The sequence below is a fragment of the Callorhinus ursinus genome, unplaced genomic scaffold (genome assembly GCF_003265705.2).
Source record: "Callorhinus ursinus isolate GAN/ISIS: 27379988/994484 unplaced genomic scaffold, GSC_fseal_2.0 scaffold5, whole genome shotgun sequence".
Classification (NCBI taxonomy): domain Eukaryota; kingdom Metazoa; phylum Chordata; class Mammalia; order Carnivora; family Otariidae; genus Callorhinus; species Callorhinus ursinus.
The window spans coordinates 49,604,539-49,627,551 of NW_027397067.1; the positions used below are offsets into that span (position 1 = coordinate 49,604,539).

At 32.3% G+C, this 23,013-nt stretch overlaps 1 protein-coding gene across 36 annotated transcripts in view; it reads left to right on the plus strand.

Moving 5' to 3' along the window:
- The window catches only part of RIMS2 (regulating synaptic membrane exocytosis 2), a 587,791-nt gene that overhangs the window by 396,602 nt on the left and 168,176 nt on the right, over nucleotides 1-23,013 (plus strand). For 8 of the 36 annotated variants that reach the window (XM_073893075.1, XM_073893077.1, XM_073893069.1 and 5 more), the window contains one exon: nucleotides 18,761-18,793. The exons of 27 other annotated variants lie outside the window; for them this stretch is intronic. In XM_073893075.1, the coding sequence (XP_073749176.1) occupies nucleotides 18,761-18,793 (33 nt within the window). The remainder of the gene's footprint in view (nucleotides 1-18,760; nucleotides 18,794-23,013) is intronic. One more of the 36 variants, XM_073893068.1, reaches the window with a different exon arrangement.

The following is a 23,013-nucleotide window of genomic DNA, read 5'->3' on the forward strand; positions in this document are numbered from 1 at the left end:
TCAAAAACAGCCGGACTGTGTATGTTTTATAGTAATTGATAATCAAATATAGCTACAGGTACTGACTCAGAATGTCAGAATTTTAAGATGGTTATTAAAAAAAAACAATGTTCTAAAATTTCTCTATATCATAACAATCTGCCCTTGTTGTTGGGGCCAAATTAAAAAATGAATAGTTTTTGCTTTAGTGACTTTCGTTAAAATGTCCTTTAGTCTTGGATATATTCTTTCTTCCATGTCTTCATCTGTTATAATGTCTACAATGTTCTGTGTGATATTTAATTAGCACTAAAATAATTTTGTAATTTTATTTACTCTGGAGTGTTAATTTAATTATTCACTAACACCCCTTCCAGCATAAAATTCTTAAAATATGCTAGGATATTATAGGTAAAAAAGGTGAAAATAATATTACAAAATAAATAAAATGAAATCAAGTTTTAAAAATATTAACATTCTCCATAAAACAATAAAAATTTAAATAATCTTTTAGTGTATATTTACATATGTGTCATTTTTATCTATATTTTAACCTCCATGATTTTTGCTTAGTACCTATGAAAGGTTATGTTTATATGTACTAAAATTTATATCAGTGATCTGAAATATAGATATATCTCCTTAAATGCTCAATTGTTAGAGTGCAACAAATTTTAAGGACATTTAATGCCATTTTTAAAAAATTTAAGTACGTATAAATGTATCAAAAGAATAAGGACTTCCCAGGAGGTCACTAAGGTAAATACTATAACTGAGGAAGTGCTCTGAGCAGGTTTTTTGGGCCTCCTGAGCTCCTCTTGACCCTAAATGCTGTTAAGTCTTTCACCTCTAAGCTGTTCTGCATTCCTTTTATTCCTTTGATCTTGCTTGTAAAGGTTCAAATGACAATGACTGTCGAGTCCCTCCCACTCATTATTAATGTATTTTTATCATTTACAGAAAAATCCTCTTTACTCTAAAACATCACTATTGTTATATAGATCAATCCTACATAAGAAATAGTTGGACCTAGAAAGAAATTAATGAATAAAAATTTGGGAACGATGAGAACTCTGGATATTTTATGTATAACAACTCACGTTTTAATTAGCATAATCTTTTGATAGCCGACCTATAATTAAGGTCTAGGCACCTAATTTTTCCTTCTGCTGTTTTCTTTGGGGAGAGACAAATTTACCGTTTGTGTTGAATTTCACAGTAAAGTTCATGAGTAAGATTAAGGTGGGAGGTTGTTTTTAAATTGGCTAAAGCATATTTATGGATTAAGGAAAATTCCATAGGTTAAAGGGATGTTACTATATTCCTTCTTCTACTTATGTATTCAGAGTAAAAAAAAAAAAGTGGAAACTATGAATTCCAGCTGTAACCATGTATTAGAAATGGCCAAACATTGAATTGAAAGATGGATTTATCCCCATCCTCTCTTCTGATTTAAAATGCACAGGGAGGAAATAATAAAGATAAAGATAGGTTTATTCTACATCTTTCTGTGAAGTGCCCACATATCATTTTGGAATAGACATAGTGTATGCTGCCGTTCAGTTAGTGAGATATGTGATCAGTCAGCCAGAGCATCTCCATTAACCCTGTATTAAGGTCAGATTCTTTGGTAGGTAGAATCGGTTTCATAGTTCTCAAATGACAGTCTACCTAAGCCAATCCCTTTAGATACATGATCTTCATACCTCTAATGAGCTAAAATGAGACTATCATTATTCCACAGCATAGCACTATAAATTAAGACTCAAAGAACAGCATGATTGGTGAGTTTCTAACTACTTACAATTTTTTTTAACTTATTCATTCTACAAATCATTTTGGGGTACCTACTATGTTCCAGTGTTTGTTCTGAGTGCTGGAAATATGCTAGTGTACATGTCAAACAAAGCCCCCTGCCTTCATAATCCTTAACATTTATTGGGGGAAGCAAACAATAAATGAATGACTATATCATACCATTTCATATACTAATAAGTACAAAGAAGAAAATTCAGGATAATGGGATGGATAGTGTTCAAGAAAGTAGGGTAAATAATTCTTGATAATGCATTCTGAGAAGTATTCCCACCAAGGTAGTATTTGAGCAGATAACCTTAATGAAGTGACAGAATTACCACGTGAAGTCCTGGAAAGAAGAGTGTGCCTGGCAGAGGGAACTGCAAGAAGAAAGGCTCTGTAATGGGAGCCAGCTTGACTTGTTGGAGGAGCCAGGAAGAGGTCACTTGAGTATGACCCAATGAGCAGGGTGAATCGTAGTAGGTGTGGTCAGAAGGGGCTGGGGCAGGTGACTCATATTATCTATCAGTCAATATTAGGATTTTTTTTTCACTGAGTGAAATGAGAAGATTGGATTCAAGTGACATAATGCCATTTCTTTTTGAAATAAAATCAGTTTAATTGCTATGTTAAGGCTAACCTGAAAGAATTGAGATTAGAAACAGGGAGGCTTTTGCAATAACCCAGGAAAAAGGTGACAGTGGCTTAGACCATAGTGACAGGAGTAGTTGGAGTCTGGATAGTTATTACTTATTTAAAGATGGAGCCAACAGAATTACTTGATAGGGGAAAAGAGAGAGATTCAGTGGTAACATCCAAGTTTTGGGCCTACGTAACTGGAAAATAATGGAGTTTCTATTAACTGATAGAGGAAAAAACGAGAAAAATTGTTTGGTGGGAACATCAGGTGCTCAGTTTGGATATAAGTTAGAGACCCTCCTAGATATCTAAGATAAGATGTCAAATTGGCAGCTAAAAGTTCGGTCTGGATTTCAGGTTGGAGATTTGGACTGTACTCAAAGACACTGTGCTCCATGGTTCCCTCCTAGTTCTCAGTCTCCCCCAGTCTCTCTCTTTATGAGGGTAACTCCCAAACAGTCCACATCTCCAACCTGAAAGTACTTGAAGTGGGAGAGAACTATTGAGTGTGAAACCGTCATTAGGTTTAGCAAGTGTGAGGTCATCACATTAACCTTCATTAAGAGCAGTTTTGGTGGAGTCGTAAGCAGCAGAAGGCTGAGTAGAATGGATTTAAAAGAAGAGAGAAAGGCGACAGTGAATATAGATGCCTTTGAAAAAGTTTGGCTGTAGGGGTGCCTTGCTGGCTCAGTCGTTAGGCGTCTGCCTTTGGCCCAGGTCATGATCCCAGGGTCCTGGGATCAAGCCCCACATTGGGTTCCCCGCTCATCAGGGAGCCTGCTTTTCCCTCTCCCGATCCCCCTGCTTGTGTTCCCTTTCTCACTGTCTCTCTCTCTCTGTCAAATAAATAAATCAAATCTTTAAAAGAAAAAAAAAGTTTGGCTGTAAAGGAAAGAAAAGAAATAAAAATCTAGAGCTGAGGGGCGAGATCATGGGAATGGATGCATGCAGGATACATGGGAAATTTGGTGTGCTTTTGTTTCTAAATCCAGATTGTTGGTTTGCTTTGTAGAGCCACCTGGCCCTAGCCATCTCCCTATAGTTTACCAAGGTATCTCTCAGTATTCTGTGGCTTCGGTCCTAGATTTAGAATCAAGACTTTTTGATGTAGAAGGAACCTTATAAATCTTTTAATAAAACTGCTTTTCTTCATTGACAGAGGAGCAGAAAGCTAGAAGATAATCAGCTTTCTTCAATCCACATAGTAGCAGATCTCTAGTCTTGACTTCCAATGTATGCATTTCTATACCATGCCTCTTCGGATAAATAGCAATCTTCTTGCATGGGTTTCAACCATTCATTTTATTTTAAATATTAGTGAATGGCTTAGTTCAAGTCAACCAATACTGCTATTTTTAGTGTATTGTACTAGGTGGTTATTGAGGATACACTGACAAATCAGATGGGTTCCCTGCTTTGGGGAGGTCCCAAGATAAAAAAAAATGATAATATAATGAGAATAACAAAACAGAGCTGGTAAAATTATTTTATAGCATGTCACTTACATAAAGTGTCTTGAGATTCTGATACATAAAGAAGAGGAAAGTTTTGAGGGGTTCTGGGTAGATTTCCAGCTTAAGAAATTTCTTCCACTGCTTGCTATAGTTCATATTCTGCCATTTCTCTAGTGGCTTAATTATTTTAATAAATAAAGCTTTTAGGTTTTCCAGAACACTGAAATGTAAATAGTCCTGAGGAGACTGACCTGAGCTATTATTGCATACAGATCTCTATAGGAAGCAAGTTAAAGCCTGTGAGTGGAGAAAGTCAGGTGTAGGGAGAGGGATGCTGAAAAATGCAACAGAGCACTAGGTACCTTGGAAGAGTGATAATGACGAATTCTGCCTTGAACAGGCCCTACTCTAGTCTATTCGTCTGCTCTAAATAGTGTTCCTTGCTATGTAAATATGCTCTAAATTTACTTACTTAATGAATTTGGTATATTTAAATTGTTCAGAACAATACTTGTCACATAATAAGTACCGTATAAGTGTTAGCTGTTACTATTAATGTTTCTTAGTGATATCTTGCTCCGATTTTGTATTTTCAGCACAAACTCTGAAAACTTTGAATTTAAAGTAAAAGCACACTTGATTATAAAAGTAAACCTGAACCATTTATTCAATGCGTTTTGTTTAGTAGTTTTTAGGAAATTATTAATCTTGATGCTGTTCTTGATTACATAGCTTGCATAAGAAACAATACCCTGGGGGAATAAATCAGATCAGATTGCAGCCTTAGTTACTGCATAATATGCTAATGCATTTGTATATGTTTTAATCCATGTGTAAAAATCAATATGCAAATGGTTAGAATACTTTTCTCTAAGAGAACTATTTATTAATACTTTTCAAGTTTTATAGTGTTTAGAGGACTCCATTGGAAGTCAATACTTGGCTCTTAAGCTCATTTCTACTCCTAGGCATATGACCTCTGGTGAGGCCTTTAATTTCTCTGCACCTCAGTTTCCTCTTCTGTAAAATAAAGTATCCTATAAGAATTTTTTTTATAGAAACTAAGTGTTTTTGGAGATGTACCTAATGAAATCTAAAGTCTCAAATAGTTTTGTTTCCAATTTATTTTCTATGTTGTTACTGCTATTTGTTAATTTTATTTGGTTTTGGAAACTTAACAGATACAACCTTTAATTGGCTGTTAGTGAGTCATTCACTGTCAGGATGATAGACTAAATAAACCCTATTCTACTACCTATCAAAAAATCATGTCCTTAAACATACAGAAGGAAAAATATTTTATCCCTTTAAGCCTCAAGGTATAGTTGCCTACGTTATTTCAAACATAGATAACCTTGTAGATAAGAAAGGAAAGAAAGGAGGCAGAAGAGGGAAAAAAAAACAGGTTACAAAGGCACCAAAAATAATAAAGTAATTTTGACAGTCTGTAATGAATACTTCTATAAGCATTCTAGAAGTTGGATAGCATTTAGGGCATGGGCAGGCTTTGTTTTGCTGCCTCTCTGTGTGCTTGTGAATGCTTCTAGAGCAAGGAAAGTACTTGCCTTAATGTCTTAATTTCCAAATTTGATTTATATCTAGATAACAATGGATTTTATATTTCCTAAATACAGCATTCCTTGCCAGCTTTAGATGAATGATGATTTGACTAAAAATTATATGGGAGGAATCAAGGATATCATAAAAAAGCAAGGAATTTATCATATGATTTTTAGCAGGATGAACATTCAATCACATCTGTATTATGGAATAGTAACTTGGTGACAATGAGCAAGATGGCTTGAAAGAAAAGAGACAGAGGACAAGACCATTTTGGGTATTTCAATAGTCCACTATCATGTTCTGAACTAGAGCAAGGAGAAGAATAAATGTGTTTTAAATATTTCCCTCCTCATTCGAATCCACAAGCCTAAGTGAATCAGTTGTAGAAGTTAAGTACTTATAAACAAATATTTTAAAATTTCTTTTCCTAATCTTTCCTTTCCTTCCTGGAGGCCATTTCTCCTTATTTTACTTTCTTTCCCTTTTGCTCATTTTATTTCTTCTATACTTCCAAAGCCTCAATTGGCTAATGAGATTTAGTGAAAAACTTCCTTCTGCCTCATACCTTTCTGCATACTTTAGCCATTACTCAAGCCATGCCATCACTGACTTCCTAAATATAATCCTGAAGCCATCTTCTGTTTGTTGTTAAAAATAATATGATCTTAGGAAGATGATAGACTAGAGAAAGAGCACAGGTTTTCGACCTTGGCTCAGGGCCTGTCTTTATTATGTACCAACTATGTGACTCTAGGCCTTTAACCTAAGTCAGTTCATCTGAGAAAAGGAAATCTTACCGTATTTCTTTTATGCCCAATATGCTACTTTGAGAATCAAATGAGGTAACGAATGTGAGATTGTTCGTACATTAGATAACTGTTCAGTATCCTTAATAACCAGCTCTTTGTTTTCTTACCTGTAGAAACCAAACCACCTGATGGAAGGTCCTTTTTGTGTTTTATAGTATTAAATATGATGCTGTATGTGGAGGCAATTGAAGCATGTAGCATTATACAAATATAGTCTTATTAACGTAAGAATTTGTGCTCTTTAAACTGTAGCATTTGTAGGATTGGCTGCCTGGTGTGATGGAAAGTAGCTGAAATAGTTATTTTAAAGACCTGAGTTTCTTAGATGTCACTTAAAAGCTCACTTCATAGTTAAGTCTTCGTGTATAAAATCATTCCTCATATTATCTAATATTTATTAAATCAATCTTTAAGCTTTCCCATCTACAAATTAAATTCACAAGTGAATATTTACTCAATTCAATTTTAAAATACTCAATTAGAGTGTTAGTAAAAAAAAAAAAAGAAAGAAAGAAAGAAAATTATCCCTCTAGAACAAACTTTTTGTGTGTGTTTGAATGGATTCCTAGTCTGGGCTATTTGACATATATTCTTTCAAAGTAATACTTACTAATTAAATTACATTGTACATCTTTGATTTTCGCTTTTTACCCTTGGGTACTAGGTGTACAATATCACGGGCTAACACTTTGTACTTAAATTTCAATTTTAAGTTCATTATTATTTAACGTTGAGAATATTTTGTTTTTTCTTAATTATCAAAATAGTCCTTTAACAGAAAAAACTGTCTTTAAGGTGTTCCATCAGTGTATTTTTGCTATTTTTGTTTAGTATAGCTAAAACAACTTTCAGACAATTGAACATTTTCCTGATACAAAACTAATTTGCCAGTTTCATTTTAATACTATGGCCCATAATTCCAAGAGGGCTAGATATGGGTAGCTCTCAGCATTGGTTTTTGGGTGATAAATGAATTAATGAGTCAGTAGTCAGTTCTGTTCTTTTTATGACTTTAATTCTGTTTTAAAATAGACATTTGAGTTTCAACATAGGGTTTAATAATAGTCACATTTAGAACTTTTGGAAAATCTTCTGTATCTCAGTGTCCAAATTTCATCATCTCTGCTGTAGGTATTATTCCACAAAATCTGACTAGTCTAGAATAATATGAAGCAAGAGCAACTCTGTAATTTTAGAGATGGAAATAACCTTTCAACTTTTCAAGACCAACTTTCTCACTTCAAATATAACATATGAGAGGCCAGAGAGGCCATGAAGCTTGCCTAAGGCTGTACACATAGTTAATAGCAGAAATGTTCTAGAAGCCACCATTCCTGGCTCAGACTGGTAACATATCTGTGACATTTTTTATCAACCAGCGATAGCCTTGATCTAGGTCTTCTTTCATTGTTATATTGGCTAACATTTATAAATTGATGATTATGGGACTTCTTTTGTTACTGGCATAGAATAACTTTTCAACAAATGCTTGCTAATTTCACTCTGTCAACACAAGACAAATGACTATAAACAACTTCTCTTCCACTGAAATGTTTGTCAACTCAAAGAAAATGTTTAAAAATTAAACATGTTACGTGTTAAGGTGCTTTCTGCCAATTTACAGGTAGGCTGAACCATTTTCAAAACAAGCCATTTCTACTTCTACATACTCAATCTTAGGTAGAATGTCTTCTATTTTTGTAACATCACAAGCTATCAAGGGTGAAACAATTCTTTAAAATGATTATAGGATTTTAGCAAATTTTAGGAACAACTCTGTAATGCTTGTTAAATCTTTCGTATTTTATTGGTGGATAACCAAAAGTGCAGGTCTTTCAAAATCAAGAAATACTTTTTTTTATGAGCTTATTATTTTCGCCCAGAGAAATCAGTCTGTTGTTTTTTATATTACAGATTAATTTGGATAAAGGGGCAGATGATTCCTTTATTCCTATAACTAAAGAGGGCTTAACTAGAGTTTTTGAGTTTACTAGAAAGTTTGCATATTCTTTAAAGGTTTTAAGATTTTTCTTTCCACTAGTGGTTGATTGAAATATAGTATCTTTATATAGATTGTTTACCATTCCAGAGTCCTATATTACATCTTTAGCAGATTATTTACCAATTAGAAAATCAGGGTATCAACTACACACCTAACTGTAACTTTAATACTCCCAAACCAAGGAGTTTGTTTCTTCACAATAGCTGATTTATGTTGGGCCAGAATAAAGCGTCTTATTATTAATAGCATTTATTTTAGGTTTAGGAACTGGAAAACCCTTACAATTAATGCAGTTGATTCTAGCAGTATAAGTAATCAAAAACAGTAGTTTATCCCAAATCACCTATATTTGATGTTGCAATATAGCATATTTTCCATTTTGACAGTGATTCATCTTCCTAGTTATGTTTTGCTTAATATCATAAAATTTTGGTTAATATCATAAAATGTTAGTATCCCATTATTTATGGCCGAAGGTGGATAAGGCACCAGAAAATTTTGTATGACATGGTGAAACTTCATGGGGATTAAAATGTACATGGATAGTAACCAGCTACTTATAATACAGCTTTAGAAACATGTGAGTAAAAAACAGGCAAGTGTGTATACTTAGGTATTTATGAATGCTGCTATGAGATTAAATGGTGATCCATGAATCTTTTGATACACGCGTTACAAGGCCCTACATGATCTCTACTCCCCCACTTCCCGTTTCATTACCTCTTTAACCTCATCTTCTGCTTCTTTCTCCTTCATTCACTCTGTTCCAGTCACAGAGATCTCCATGCTTTTCTAGAACATGTCAGACATGCTCTTACCTCAGGACATTTCCATGTGCTGTTCTTCTGGTTGTAATGCCTTCTCCCCAAATAACCATTTGGCTAACTCCCTTACTTCCATAAGTTCTGTACTCAAACTTGCCTTCTTAGTGAGGCCGTCTATGACTAGCCTATTCAAACGTCTGTCACCCTCTGGACATTTTATTTTTTTTCTTACCTACTTCATTTTTGTTTTCTTAGCACTTACCAGTATCTAAGTCACAAAACATTTACTTATTTATCTTGTTTAATCTATTTCTCCCCTGGAATATAAACTTTATGAGAATATGGACTTTTGTCTGTTTTGTTTGTGGTTAAATTCCGAGTACCAAGACACGCCTGAATTATAGTAGGTGCTGAATATATATTTGTTGAATTTAAATATATTTTACAATACTACAAATAATTCTGGATAATCTTAGATAAGCCAGATAACTCATATTCAGTGACACCAAACTTAATAGTTTTCATTGAAATAATATCCCCACAGCACATAAATTTTTCTGTTATTTAATAAAAGTACTAAATGTGGTAGCAAAAAACTAGTCATTTTATCTTATCATATATTAAAATGTATAGATTTTCTCTTGGTATGTATGGAAGTCAATGCACTTTAATTCCAAATAAACATTTATTGCACCATAATAACACAATGTTTAGCAAAATGTTTATTTCTAAAATAAATTAATATTATTTAATATCAACTAAGAAAAAACTTTATTTGCCAAACCATTTTAATTATATTTTCTTCTTATCTTGGCCCCAACTCATTTTATTGAAAATAAATTTTGGAGATTACTGGAATAATTTTAGTGCTCTGGATTTTGGAACCTATAAATAATTCAAATGTCACATTCCTGTATTTAAAATATTGACTACATATTACTAAAAGTTTATGGGAAAACATAGGGGAAAAATCTAAAAAATAATTAGGTTCTGAAGTATTTTTAGGTTCTCGTTACACACATTATCTATACTTCTGACAATCTCTGATTATTGTTTTTTGATTTATACTAGAAGTTACATGGGAAGACCAGCAGAAAAAGGTGAATGGTACAATAAGTGATGACAAACTATTGCCGAAAAAGAAACACCAATCTGAGCCAGGTTTGTCAGGGTTTGGAAAACTACTGAAAGCATGAGACTCTAAGCACTGCATTTCATGCTTTTTAAATATGTGTGTGCTTGTTGTACCTCATTTTTCTCATTTTGGTGTGAACTTTATAGTGTGTAGAGCCTATTTAAATAAGAGTGGTGAACACTTTATTTCAAGATTTGTATGGAAAACGAATTCTACATATTTTGGAAAAAATATATTTTTTTGTTATCAAGATTACTTCTCTAGGAGAAAAATTGACTAATTTAAGCACAAATGGTCATTTATATATTTGGTTGTTGTGACCCAAATTAAAGTACCTTCATGGAAAGGTATCACAATATATAATTAAATATAATGTGTATAATTCAATATAAATATATATATAATTAAAGTAACTTAATGGGGAGGTATTACTTGCTTCCTTAAAAAGTACTCTACAAAGCTCAATAATACTGTCAAGGCACTATATCAGATATTGGTAATGACTTATTTACAACTTTTGCAGCTAAAATATTGCTAACAACAGCAAGAAGGAATGATAACTTATTAAGTGAATTCAGTAGTCTCTTTAGTCCATCAAATGAATTGGAATGAAGTGATTTTATTTTCCTCTTTCTTTCTTATTTGGAGAGGTATTATTAACTAAGTAGAAGACAAAAACTTGCACCAGGAGTAAAAGGAAGAGAAGCAAAGGGCAGAAGTAATCAATAAACTGAATAATCAGTCCCGAGTTTTAATCAGTAATTGGATGAGAGTATATTGAAAATTTCATTCAAAATTTTAGGATGACGTTTCTGATAGTGATATTATCATTAAAATGACTGTGTCTATAGTAACAGCGTTAATGTATTTTTATATGGTGACTCAGTTCACCTTACATCTCTAAAACTTAGGCTTTAAAATATGTCAGTGTATAAATTAAACTAACTTATTAATGAGTATTCACTGCTCTCCTGTTGTATGCCAGGAATTGTGGTTGGTACTGAGTTATTCAGGCAAACCACACCAATGCAGCAATTGTCCTCATAGAGCTTGCATTCTGGCAAAAATACGTAAATTATAAGTAATTGTACTAATGATTAAGTTACCACAATTGTGATAGTACTGTTCTGGAGGAGAATAGGGGCTTTGAGAAAAAGCATTATGTCACATAAGTCTGGTGAACAAGGAAAAACGCCACAGCACAAATGGCTTAATCTGTGAATTCTCTTTTAGTAAAACACATTCTGAAAATTTAATAAAATAAGCAGGAATTTACATTGGGAATTTAAATATAGTTATACATTGTAAGAAAAATATCTTGCTTTTGTTTTTCAATTTTTCAATAAAGCATCACAGTTTGTGTGGAAGATAATAATTACCTTAATATATTTAATGGGATTTAAAGGTAAACAGTATAAAATTAATGATTTATGTTATGATTTATATAACAAAAATTATTACTGTAAAAATCTTTCCTTGCAATATTGTGTGATACGGGTTATCCTTGGTCATATTTGTTTGTCTCGTTTGCCATCATGTTTGATTACATAAATAGGTTTGTGGCCATATAGGTCTATGTAAATAAATTACATTGAATATTAAAGTCATGGAACAATGCAGTGTTTGACTGAAAAAAATTTAAATCTCACAAGCAAAATTTTTTAAATCTCCTAAATATTATTAATTTGTATATTCTCATAGGTAGCATATATACACTTTATCCCTTGAGTCCTCTAACTGAATATAAACTTCATGTGTAGAAGAGGAAAATTAATGTAATTAAAGTGCCTTAATGTCATGGTTTAAAATAGTTAAAGATTTTTCTATTTTGGCAACTGTGCATTTTCCTATATACTAGGAAATTCAACCGGCCCTGGAAATTCCCACCCTAAATGTCGTGAGTAAAGTATGCAGTATGCTGAGGCAGCAAACACTATGTTAAATGTTAGTGTTCCTAAATATTTTTGTTTGTTTCTTAAAGGTGGGATATGTAGGGAATATTTTTAATTATTGAAACTTTGAAGTGATAAAATGGGAGGAACGTAGTGGGATATCAGGTGAGTGGGGCTAATTACATTTCAGTAACATGTTTTGAGTGTGGGCTTTACGGAAGACATGTTTGGAGTCATCCTTTCTTTCATATTTAAGCCCATCTATGGTAGTAATAATCTACTGATTGTAATCCGTGTTTAATACATAACTTTTATTCACTAAAATCTAAGATAGCATTTTCCATTAATTGTCAAAGATTCTTCATCAGAAGACTGTTGTAGTAAACTTGTGGTGTTAGAAAAACTTTGTAAGGACTTGAACCCAAATCTGAGATGCAAGGTCAACTATGTGTATCAATAGCGTATATTGTTGTCTTTTTTGTTGCTGTTTTATGAAAATCTGTGCAAGAATAATAGCTGGGAATTTAACATTTTTAGGATGTACGCTAACATCTTAAAAAAATCATTTGAAATTTTTACTTTAAATAGAACCCGAGGACTAAATGGCACTATGTAGCCTAGAAAATATGCTAATAAATTTTGGATGAACTTTAAGTATTATGGACTAGTATCTGCTTCTTTTAAAGAAAAACCTTGATATTTCAAAACTAGACTGCCCAGAGGGGATTATCAGCAAGAGGAGTGATTTATTTTCCGTATCTCTTACTTAATTGATGGTATAGATGAAGATCCCTGGGAAATATAATGGTGTTTATCACATTAGTGCCTTAAATATGAGCAAAAATATAAGTATTGTACAAATGATTTTAAACTTCAGATTTTATGGATAATGTTTAGTGTAAATCACTAACATCTTCCTCAGGGAGATGTGATTTAGATTTTGTTTAGGTCGTAAAGTTAATAAAACATTCTTAACACAAACAAGGTTATTTGAGTATGGAAAATCTGTTGCTTAATTTTTCAATGAGCAATCTGATTCTAGACTAGAATACTATGGTCTATAATAATGCGTTGCTATTAGACATTGAAAAACTAATCTGTTGAACTTTATGTTTTCACTTTGTGAGTCTATCTGTTCTTGTAGTAATTGAAATGTATCTGAGAAAAGAGCATAATTTACATAAAATATTTTACCTCATATTTTGCTTAAATTCACCCCACAAAAAACTCTGGTGGGAGAGCTAAATTTAGTTAGGCTGAATGAATGTTTTAGAACTGATACAGTTTCTCCAAATAAAGATCTTGGACTTAAAAAGTTCACAGTGGACTTTGAGATAAAATTTTAAATGATTTCTGATATGTTTGGTGATTAATTGATACTATTCCTAAAAGGATTATCTGCCTTGATTCGTTATTTTTTAAGTGTAAGATATGCTATAGCTAGGAAAATTTTGAAATGACTTAGCTACCCTTATTGTAATTACCCTGAAACCGTAATGGTGCTACTTTGTTATTTCTTCTCTGGAAAATAAGTTTATGCCTTTCTGGGAAAGTAAGGGCAGTGAAACACTTTGCTGGGTTACTGTATGATTATACAATATTTTGGAAATAGAAACTATTCAAAGTAACAAGTTGTGTTTTATAACATACTATAACATCTTGATGCATAAGCCCTTAGTTTTTAGCATTATATGATACAGTTAATGTATTAACCTTTAATTTTTCCAACATGGACATTTCCATTTTGTATTCTTTGTGGATCTGTAACTGTGGTGAAGGTAGGGATTTTTTTTCTTCTACCTTTGGATTTATGCTTTATGAAATTTATTTTAAGAAAAAGTAAATATTCAAAGATGTGTTTTGTTAGTGAATTTAATACTTAACATTTTTTTAGTATTTTGATGTATTGGACTTTTGCTTCCTTTTATTTTTGAGTACTTTGACTTTTCTTAAAGGTGGAAACAATGTATTTCCATCTAAATCAATAATCTAAATTAGTCTTCTAGTTAGAAGCTAGTCCAATCCATCTAATCTGGAAAAGAGAATCAAGATTATGATCTTGGTCAGTATTAGAAGCTGGTAATTTCCAGATTGTTGTAGAATAAATGAATTTTATTTTTGAAAGAAAAAAAGTGATATTAGACAAAGTAAATATTTTATGCAAGACAAGTCAACTGATGGAATTTCAGAATTAAATACTATTGATACCTTCAGATGTAAATATAGAATTCTTTGTTAACAACTATGTTTTCCTATCAATAAAGTGAAATTTCATGATTTATGAGTTTAGTTGCTTATTTAAAGTTAGTTCAGTTTCCTCTGAACACACAGAGAGGCTTATAAGGCCAAGCTGTAATTCAATGACTATTGTGTTTATGATAAATAGTGTGATGTATTTTGAAAGTCAGTTATTTTAAATTCCATCAATACATTCTCTGAGTATATTTTTCTAATGTATTTAAAATTGCATTATGTGTCAGACCTCAAGGACAGAATCAGTAAAAAACAGTACAGCTAGGAAAGAAGAAGTTTAAAAGATAAACATTTTTATTAGTGAGTTTTTAAAAACAGCAAAATATTTTAAAAGATTGTACCTTGCTTATTTTAAGAGGTAGAAGTTATTGTAAATATTCAATAATTTTAGGGTTGCTGACAAAATTACAGAAAGTAATAATTAAGTTTAAAAAATAAGCTCAGATCACTTGGTTGAGGAATTCTTCAACAAGATTTTGTCACAGTGGTGAGTTTTAGTTTGAAATCTGTAAATTTGGTAAACATTTTGTTTTTATATTCTACATCCATCCTGATCTTTGTACGCCATTGAGGCTCTCCCACGAAGTAGTTGCTTATTTAGGCTTCATTTTGAAAGGTATCTCTCCTTACCCCAAAGGGACATCCTAAGACTCTATGATCTTTAAAAAGCCCTCATAATATGATTAGTTTTTAATTATATGAAAGTTCTGTTTTAAAGTATTAAGGCTTCTGTTTCGTTGTCAGGAATCTTTAACAGAATGCTTTCTCCTGAAGGACATGTATTTACTCAAGTACAATTACATCTGATAATAGGACCTTATGTCTGTTGTAAATGGTGATAAATGAGAAAGAACATTAGCCATCAATGGGTTTCAAATAGATATCATACACACTTGGTAAAAACTGTATTTGTAGATAAACAGACCCATGTACATGCCTTTTAAAAATTAAGTTGATTACAGATTAATATTTCTTTTTGAACTTGAGGTGTATTAAGTTGAAATATAATAATAGTTAATACATTATATTAGCAAGAGAAAATTTTTGGTTTGTACAAAATTTTGCATAAAATTTGGCATCATATACATTCTTACAAACTTACTTTTTTACCAAATAAATCAATGAAAGTAATTATATATCTATTTATCTTCAGTAGATTTTTTTTAATTTTAAGGACCAAAAATACAACAGCTTTAAGTGGTAGGTAGGTAGATAAGTAAATAGATAAACATATAGATATTGTATTACTTTGCTTGATTAAAACCCCATTCTTTTATAGTTTGCACCTTGATGCACCTAAGTTTAAAAGCACTTCTCAAAAATAATTTACCATAAGTGATGAAATGATATTATGGGGCTTATGAAGTATTCATCATATCTTATGAAGGTCTTTTTCGATATAATATATGAAAATATTTTATTTCTCCTTTGTTGGCTCATATGATGGAAAGAACCAAAAAAAAAAAAAAACTGTATATTCTCTCTGCAAAGTGTTTATATTTTCTAAGTCTAAAACTAAAACTACGATTCAGCCATAACTATGACAGTAACAGATACCAAAGAGAGGGTATACTTTTACTATTCCTTAACTTCTTACTATCTAACTGGTTATTGGTTAAAGGAAGCGTTAGAAAGAGTTCTCATTAGAACGGCCATGAAAACAGCACTGAAAAGTAGAATGTTTGTGGCATAGTAATGATCAAAGGAAAAGCAGAGAGATAGGAATTGTGGAGGCAGTTACTCTTAGCTTCTTCAAGGCTTACAGAAGTCTGCAGCTCATTTCAGTTGTATATGTGAATTAAATATTTACAGTTTATTGCCATTTAAATAAGACCTGGCTGCTTAAATGATGCTGACTACAAGTTTTTCTTTTAAAATGAGGCTGTTTTAATACAAATAATGTATAATACAAATTCTAACAACAAGGAAGACAAGAAAGCCAAATTTAAAAAAAAACATATTTGGTATAACTGTAAATTATTGAGATTTTATGATTTAAAGAATATTCTATCTGCTAATTAAAATTAAGTGATTTTTACATAAGAATGGTTATGACCTATTAACGGATCATCTTCACATAAATGATGGAAAAATGATTTAATGGGAACTTTCAGTTAGTAGTGAGATCATTGTCAAATCTTTCATTTTCATCCTTTTATGTAAAATAAATTTTGTATTATTTTATTAAAAAATTAAATTACCAGTGCTAAGTGTTATCATATTTCTCACAAGAGTAAAAACATTAGTGAATTACTTGCATAGCTGTGGCAGTTACCTTTTTGTAAAAAAAAAATTCTAACTAAATAATATATAATAAAATGTCCAGATCAGGTGCCACCCTGAGAAGATTTTTTTTTGTTTTTTTCTTTGCTTGACTTCTTATTTCACGTGTTTTTATTGGGTCATATAGCATCTGGTAGAAAGAAAGTTGACCTGGTAATCAGGAGACCTCTGTTCTCTTTCTGGTTCTGCCACTGAACTTGTTGTGTGACCTTGGGTAAGTCACTTGAACTCTGTGTGCCTCAGTTATTCTCTGTAATTAATGAATGGATGAGTGGAGAAGAATTTTGAATGTTTTGAATCTATATAACATGAAGAACATTGCCTCAATGTCACTATAAAATAATTCAAGATACAGAAAAATGCTAGGTAGAGAAAGAGCTTCACTTATTTATGTTGTGTTTACATTTTCTGCAAAAAATAATAGTAATAATAACAAAATTTTTTCTTAGAGAAGGAATATACCTAAGCAGTCATTTTATCCAATTCATATCAATTTCAGTTTAACATGTAAGGAAATTATTTTAATAGTATGGTAAATATGTATATAGACAAATTTTGCATATGAGAAATAATACGAGATATAATACAATTCAGAATTAAACTGTGTTATTACTATATCTCTGATTTTTCTATCTTTGAGAAGTGGGTGGACTGGGGATGGAAAACAAAATATGACATATATTAATGTATAGAGTAAATTTCAGGAGAATAATACTTTTCCTAGTGGTCAATCCTATCAACACAGTCTGGTTTGTAATATAATTATGATGAAATTTAGTGTCCAACTTTGAATAGATCAAAGATGTGCTCAAACAATAATCAAAATGACATTGTTAAATTTCAAAATGTGTCATTCCTTTACAGTTCTCTATAATTCATACTAGGATTTCTCTTTTATCTAAGGAAACAAGTTTTGGTTATCTTAGCATCTTTTCCTAGTGGAAAGTTTTCATTTTCTCACTATTCAAAAAAGGAAATAAATTTGTTATAGGAAAGAATTCTCTCAAGAGTTATAATTTCAATATATCAATATTCCAAGCATATTTTGATATGTTTTTCTATATAGCTCTCAAAAACTATGATATAACCATTGCAGAAGTGAATTTGGTGTTTTGATTTAAGAATTTTATGGTACCTGACTCAAAACTGAGTATTAATTAAATAGGAGATTTTGGTTTTGTATTATAGTGTTTATCCGTGTCAGTCATACTAACTCACTAACATCTTTGGAAGAATTTTTTTTTTCCTAGAATGCTGAGTTTAGCAGGTGTTTCCTGCTTTCAATCACTGTATAAAATGTCTTCTGAATTCCACTAGCAGTGGAGAAGGAAGTGTTTCCAAAATGTGTGCCATATCTATTATAGTAGATGTTGGATTTTGATGGGCAAATTTGAATAGAGATGTCCGTGATGTGTTATGTGGCGTCTGTAAGAATTTTCTGAATAAATAGGTATTATAAGGGAATATGATCAAATAAGATTTGTTTAAATTTAAGGTTCATTGAATTTTTAATATTTAGATAAAGCCGTATAGTTCAGGTACTCTTTTTATAATGAGTCTTTTAGTTTTTACTCTCTATATTTTATAATATAATGTTTTATGGTAATATTTTGCTGTAGTGAAGTAATTTGGAGGAATATTGGCCTGATGGCCCATCTGTGCACTCATCAATTTGGGAAACTTGAAAGGCACAGAAATCTGTTGGAACTATTTTTAATGTTCTTTTTAAAGTTTATTCAATTAAATTATTTTCTTTAAATGATAAATAAAAATTCTAAAAGCATTTTCACAGATTTTAAATGGACTCAGGAATGTCGCGAACAATATGGTCATACAAGTAACATTGTTTTCACTAATGGTATCTTTCTTCAGCGTCAGTGTTCAGGATTGGCTGTCTGTAAATAATTGTAAACTTTTGAATCTTCTTTATTTCTACACTAACTTTATTTTTCTGATTCTGCTAGTCCATAATAGCTTAACCAATTCTCCATCATTTTTTCCGTATTCTTTTTCAAGAATTTTTTTTAATATGGTACGTATTTTATTGTATCTTCCCTACAACTGTGTACAGGATTCTTTCTCAAAATGATTTGGGGCCCTTTCCTTCAGTGTCACTTTTTACCTGTTGAGTACATCCACTCACACTCATCTCCTTTGTCTATGTCTGTCCATAACACGATGTGACCACAGAAGAAGTGGACTCCACAAGGAGAAGACATGCAGGTCTGTCTCTTCTACTGTTTTTCTTTGTTATTTTTTCATGTATCTAACTTGTTTTAGAAATTTTTTACTATTTTTTATTCATTTCATAATTTTTCATTTTCCTCTAATATAAAAAAATGTTAAATCTTACAGGCATTTTTATTTTAGGTAGTAGTATATTCAACTTTTAACAGCAACTGCTCCAATTAGATTGATAAAAATAAAATGATTAACTTTTATGTAATATGTGTGTGTATATATATATATATATATACATATATATGTGTGTGTGTGTGTGTGTATTTTTTCTATAATGGGTAATAACTCCAGATCTATATATATATATATATATATATATATATATATGTATATATGTTTGTTCATATATACATATAGATGTATAGTATTTAGTCAGTGAGTTTAAATTAACAAACTAATCATATTTCATTCTTCCACTTATTTTAGACTTAAACCTTGTTTTCAACTTTATTTTACATAATTCTAAAAGTATTTTATTTTTATCATGAGTTCTGCAGTGTGCTAGACATGTGGAGAACAGTAAAGATCTAATACATGTCCTAAACAAGCTCTCAATACCATTGAGGAGTTAAAATATGTGGACAACATGCTGTGTTAATGTGCAAATGTGGATGATTCTAGCAATAATGGTCTACAAAGATATAAAGTCAAATAAAATCTGTTTCAGCTAGATGGCCAGAAAAGGCTTCGTGGAAGAAATAACACTTTAACTGAAACTTGAACATTCATTCAACACTCATTTATTATGCATGGTGATGTGGTCTTTTTCTAGATCCCAGAAGTAACAGGACACACAAAATAGCTCCCTATCCTTGCAGGCTTTTTCTAGTGTGAGTCTGATAAGTAAATGCAATAATATTACAGGTGCAATGAGAAATCTATGTGTATAGAATACAGTGGAATCATAAAGGATGGTATGATCATTTGCACCTGGAAAGTATGGGTATTAGTTCAAGAAAGACTTCATAAGAGAGATAACATAATGAATTGAACATTAAAAACTAGAACAATGTTGCCCTCGTGTGTAGAGAACATTTCAGGCAGAGGAAACAATATGGGAAAAATGACTTCAAACAAGTTCAGCCAAAAGTAAGCAGGGGAGGGTTTCTGAAGATCATGCAGGATATTGAAACATGTAAAGCAAGAAAGGAACAAGATCAGATATTTTTTCCTAGAAATATTGCTGTGGAAGCTATGTAAAAAAATGGACTAGAGCAGTAAAAGCAGAAAAATCATTTATGAGGCTATTGAACAGATCAGTAAAGAGATGATAATGGGCTGACATAAGGTATCAGTAGCATAGGAAATTGATACATGAGAAGTTATATAAAGATGTAAAATCTGTAGGACTTAGTCACTGATTGGATATTGTTGATGCAAGAAAGGGAGAGAATAAGATAATTTCAGATGGCTTAAATGTGTGGATAGATGGTGGCATATTTTGTCAGGATAAGGAATGTAGGTTGAACAAGTTTTAGGGAAAGAAATAAAAGAATTCAGTTTGAGGATGGGTTGAATTTGACATTCCTTTGGAATATTCAGGTATGGCTATCTAATAGAAGTGATTGAATGTATGGGTCTGGAAACTCAGCAGAGAAGTCTGGGCTAGAGACATAAAATAGAGTATCAGCACTTAACTGATTCCATTAAAATGAATGGAATTGTCAGAAGCATATAAAGAATAAGAAGAGAGCCAAGAATCACATTTCCGGGGTTACCAACATTTATTTACACTTAAGGAGTGGATGAAAGAACTAGAGCCAGTTAACCATGACAAAAAGAACTTTGAAAGACAGTAGGGTATCCTGAAAGGAACAGAATTCAAGAAAGTAAAGTGTTTCAAGAAGGGTATAATCAGAAAAATTCAAGAGAAGAACAAATATTGTTAAATGACAAAACTAACGAATAACAATCTTTGCCTAATTGGTGTTAATGAAGTTGTGGAGGGTGGAAGCCAGATGCAAGAGAAGGAAAGAGAGATCTAAAAGGAAAAAAAAATGAAGATGATCGTAGACTAGGTGAATGAATGAATGGCTTGGGGGATATTATAAAATGAAGAGTAGCTACCCTGGGGCTACAAGAGAGAGCTCACCAAAGATATGTAGAAAGATGATAGTTTAAGTGAAGAACTTAAATTTGTGATGGCATTGGTTCTCTAATGTGTGATTGAATCGTCAGCACACTTCAGATAAATTGTTGGAAGTCTGTGGGCAGTAATAGTAGAAAGAAAAAGAGGATGTTGAGGGTGGCTGGCAAGGAAAGCATTTAAAGTAATGTCCAAGGGCGCCTGGGTGGCTCAGTCAGTTAAGCGTCTGCCTTGGGCTCAGGTTGTGATCCTGGAGTCCCCAGGGTCAAGTCCCACATCGTGCTCCCTGCTCAGCAGGGGGGCCTGCTTCTCCCTCTACCCTTCACCCTGCTTATGCTCTCTCTTGTTCTTTCTCTCTCTCTCAAATAAATGAATAAGTAAAATCTTAAGAAAAAAAAATAAAGTGTTGTCCAAGATAGATTAGGGAAGACGCTAGTCATGTGAAATCATGCGGTCTTGTTAAATCACGTTCAGATGCAGAGTTTTCCGTGAACTGGAAGAGAAGGGGTTCAATGAAAGAACAGGAATTTGCGAAATATTCAAGGCTAATGGAGGCAAATCGAGAAGGTTATTGTCAGAGACTGATTTAATGATGCGTAGAGGTTTTCAGATGTTAGACAATTCCGAGTAATATAAAGATACAGGGTTTGGTCCTGGGAGTGAATTTCTGAAGTGGAGCATGGATTACAGTTTGGAAAGGAAAGGAAAGTAATAAATTTTGATGTAGAATTTTTATATAGGCATTGAAGTCACTGATGGCCTAAGTTTGACAGGAAATGGATAAAGGAAATTGCCCGGAAAGAAGACAGTAACAGCAAGGAAGTATAATGATATGAACATAAAAGGACTAAATTTTATATGAAATTAGAAAAGTAAGAATGTGGAGGCAGCAGATCAGATCTAGAAGAATGCTGATCCCCACTTCCGGGATTCCATCTTACTTAAAGTATAAGATTTGGGACAGTTTTTCCTCAAAATATTCCTGACGGAGGTAGTATTCTTGTGGAAAAGTCAACTTTCCATTCAGGCTCACAGAGTGAGATGGGAATTCAGATGAGGCTGAGAATGCATAAGATTTAAGTAAAAGCAATTGGGCATCAGAATTCACAGTAGAAAAGATTAGTATGTGGGAAGGAGTGAGGGAAAAATTAGAGAAAGAAGCTCAGGATAGGTGCGGCTCGGGGTACAAATCAGAAAATGTTAAGAAAAGAATAGATGCTAAGATAAGGAAGAAATGAACTATTGAATGTGGTAGGGGAGAAAACACGGAGAAAAGCAGAGAATGTAAGCTAAGCTTTGGAAGGGGGAATTCAACAGATTGAATAGAGGAATCTCCATGATAGGCATAAAGGTAAAAGGAAAGTACTTAGTTGAGGGAGTTTGAAAATTAGGAAGAGGAGAAGATTAATAAAGGAAGCAACCTTTCTTGAGAAAAAAAATCAGTGCTATCTAGGACATATGTGGAATGGTTAAAATACAGAGGAAAGAGAATTTTGTTGTGTTCAAATATCAGGTCCTAAATTACTTTTAATTTTTACCTAAACATAATTTCTTAGTGTAAACTTTAAAGCTGCAGTCGTAACTATAGGTCTACAACACTTACTTTCCGTCCGGTGGGAGGAAGCTGGAGTGAGCTTTCTCAGTTCTAGCTGTAGACTCCCAACACTCTAAGTGGGGATTTGATCTTATTAACTAGCACTGAATTTAGGATTCCACAAACTCTCCAAAGCCTAGAGATAAATGAAGACTAATGCATTCCATTCCAAGGGAAATATGAGTAAGGAGAGAATGATAGAGAAAAAGGAGATAATTTTAGAAAACAGTAAATTTTTTAACAAGCAATTCAGAATGGATTTCCAACTGTTTAATAAAAGTTAGATGAAGCTAAAAGTTTTCCAAAAACTGACTGGAGACTGTGAGCAATAAAATAATATCTTTATTAAACTATCATCACATCTCTAATGAATATGTAAGTTGGTTATTTCTCTGTATCAAACACCACATATTAATACTTCAAGCCAAAATGTGATGGGAAAATAATTTCCTAAGGCTAATCATTTTCCTGACATATTAAGTTGAAGTGTGTATTTTACATTTTACACCACAAAGGACCTTC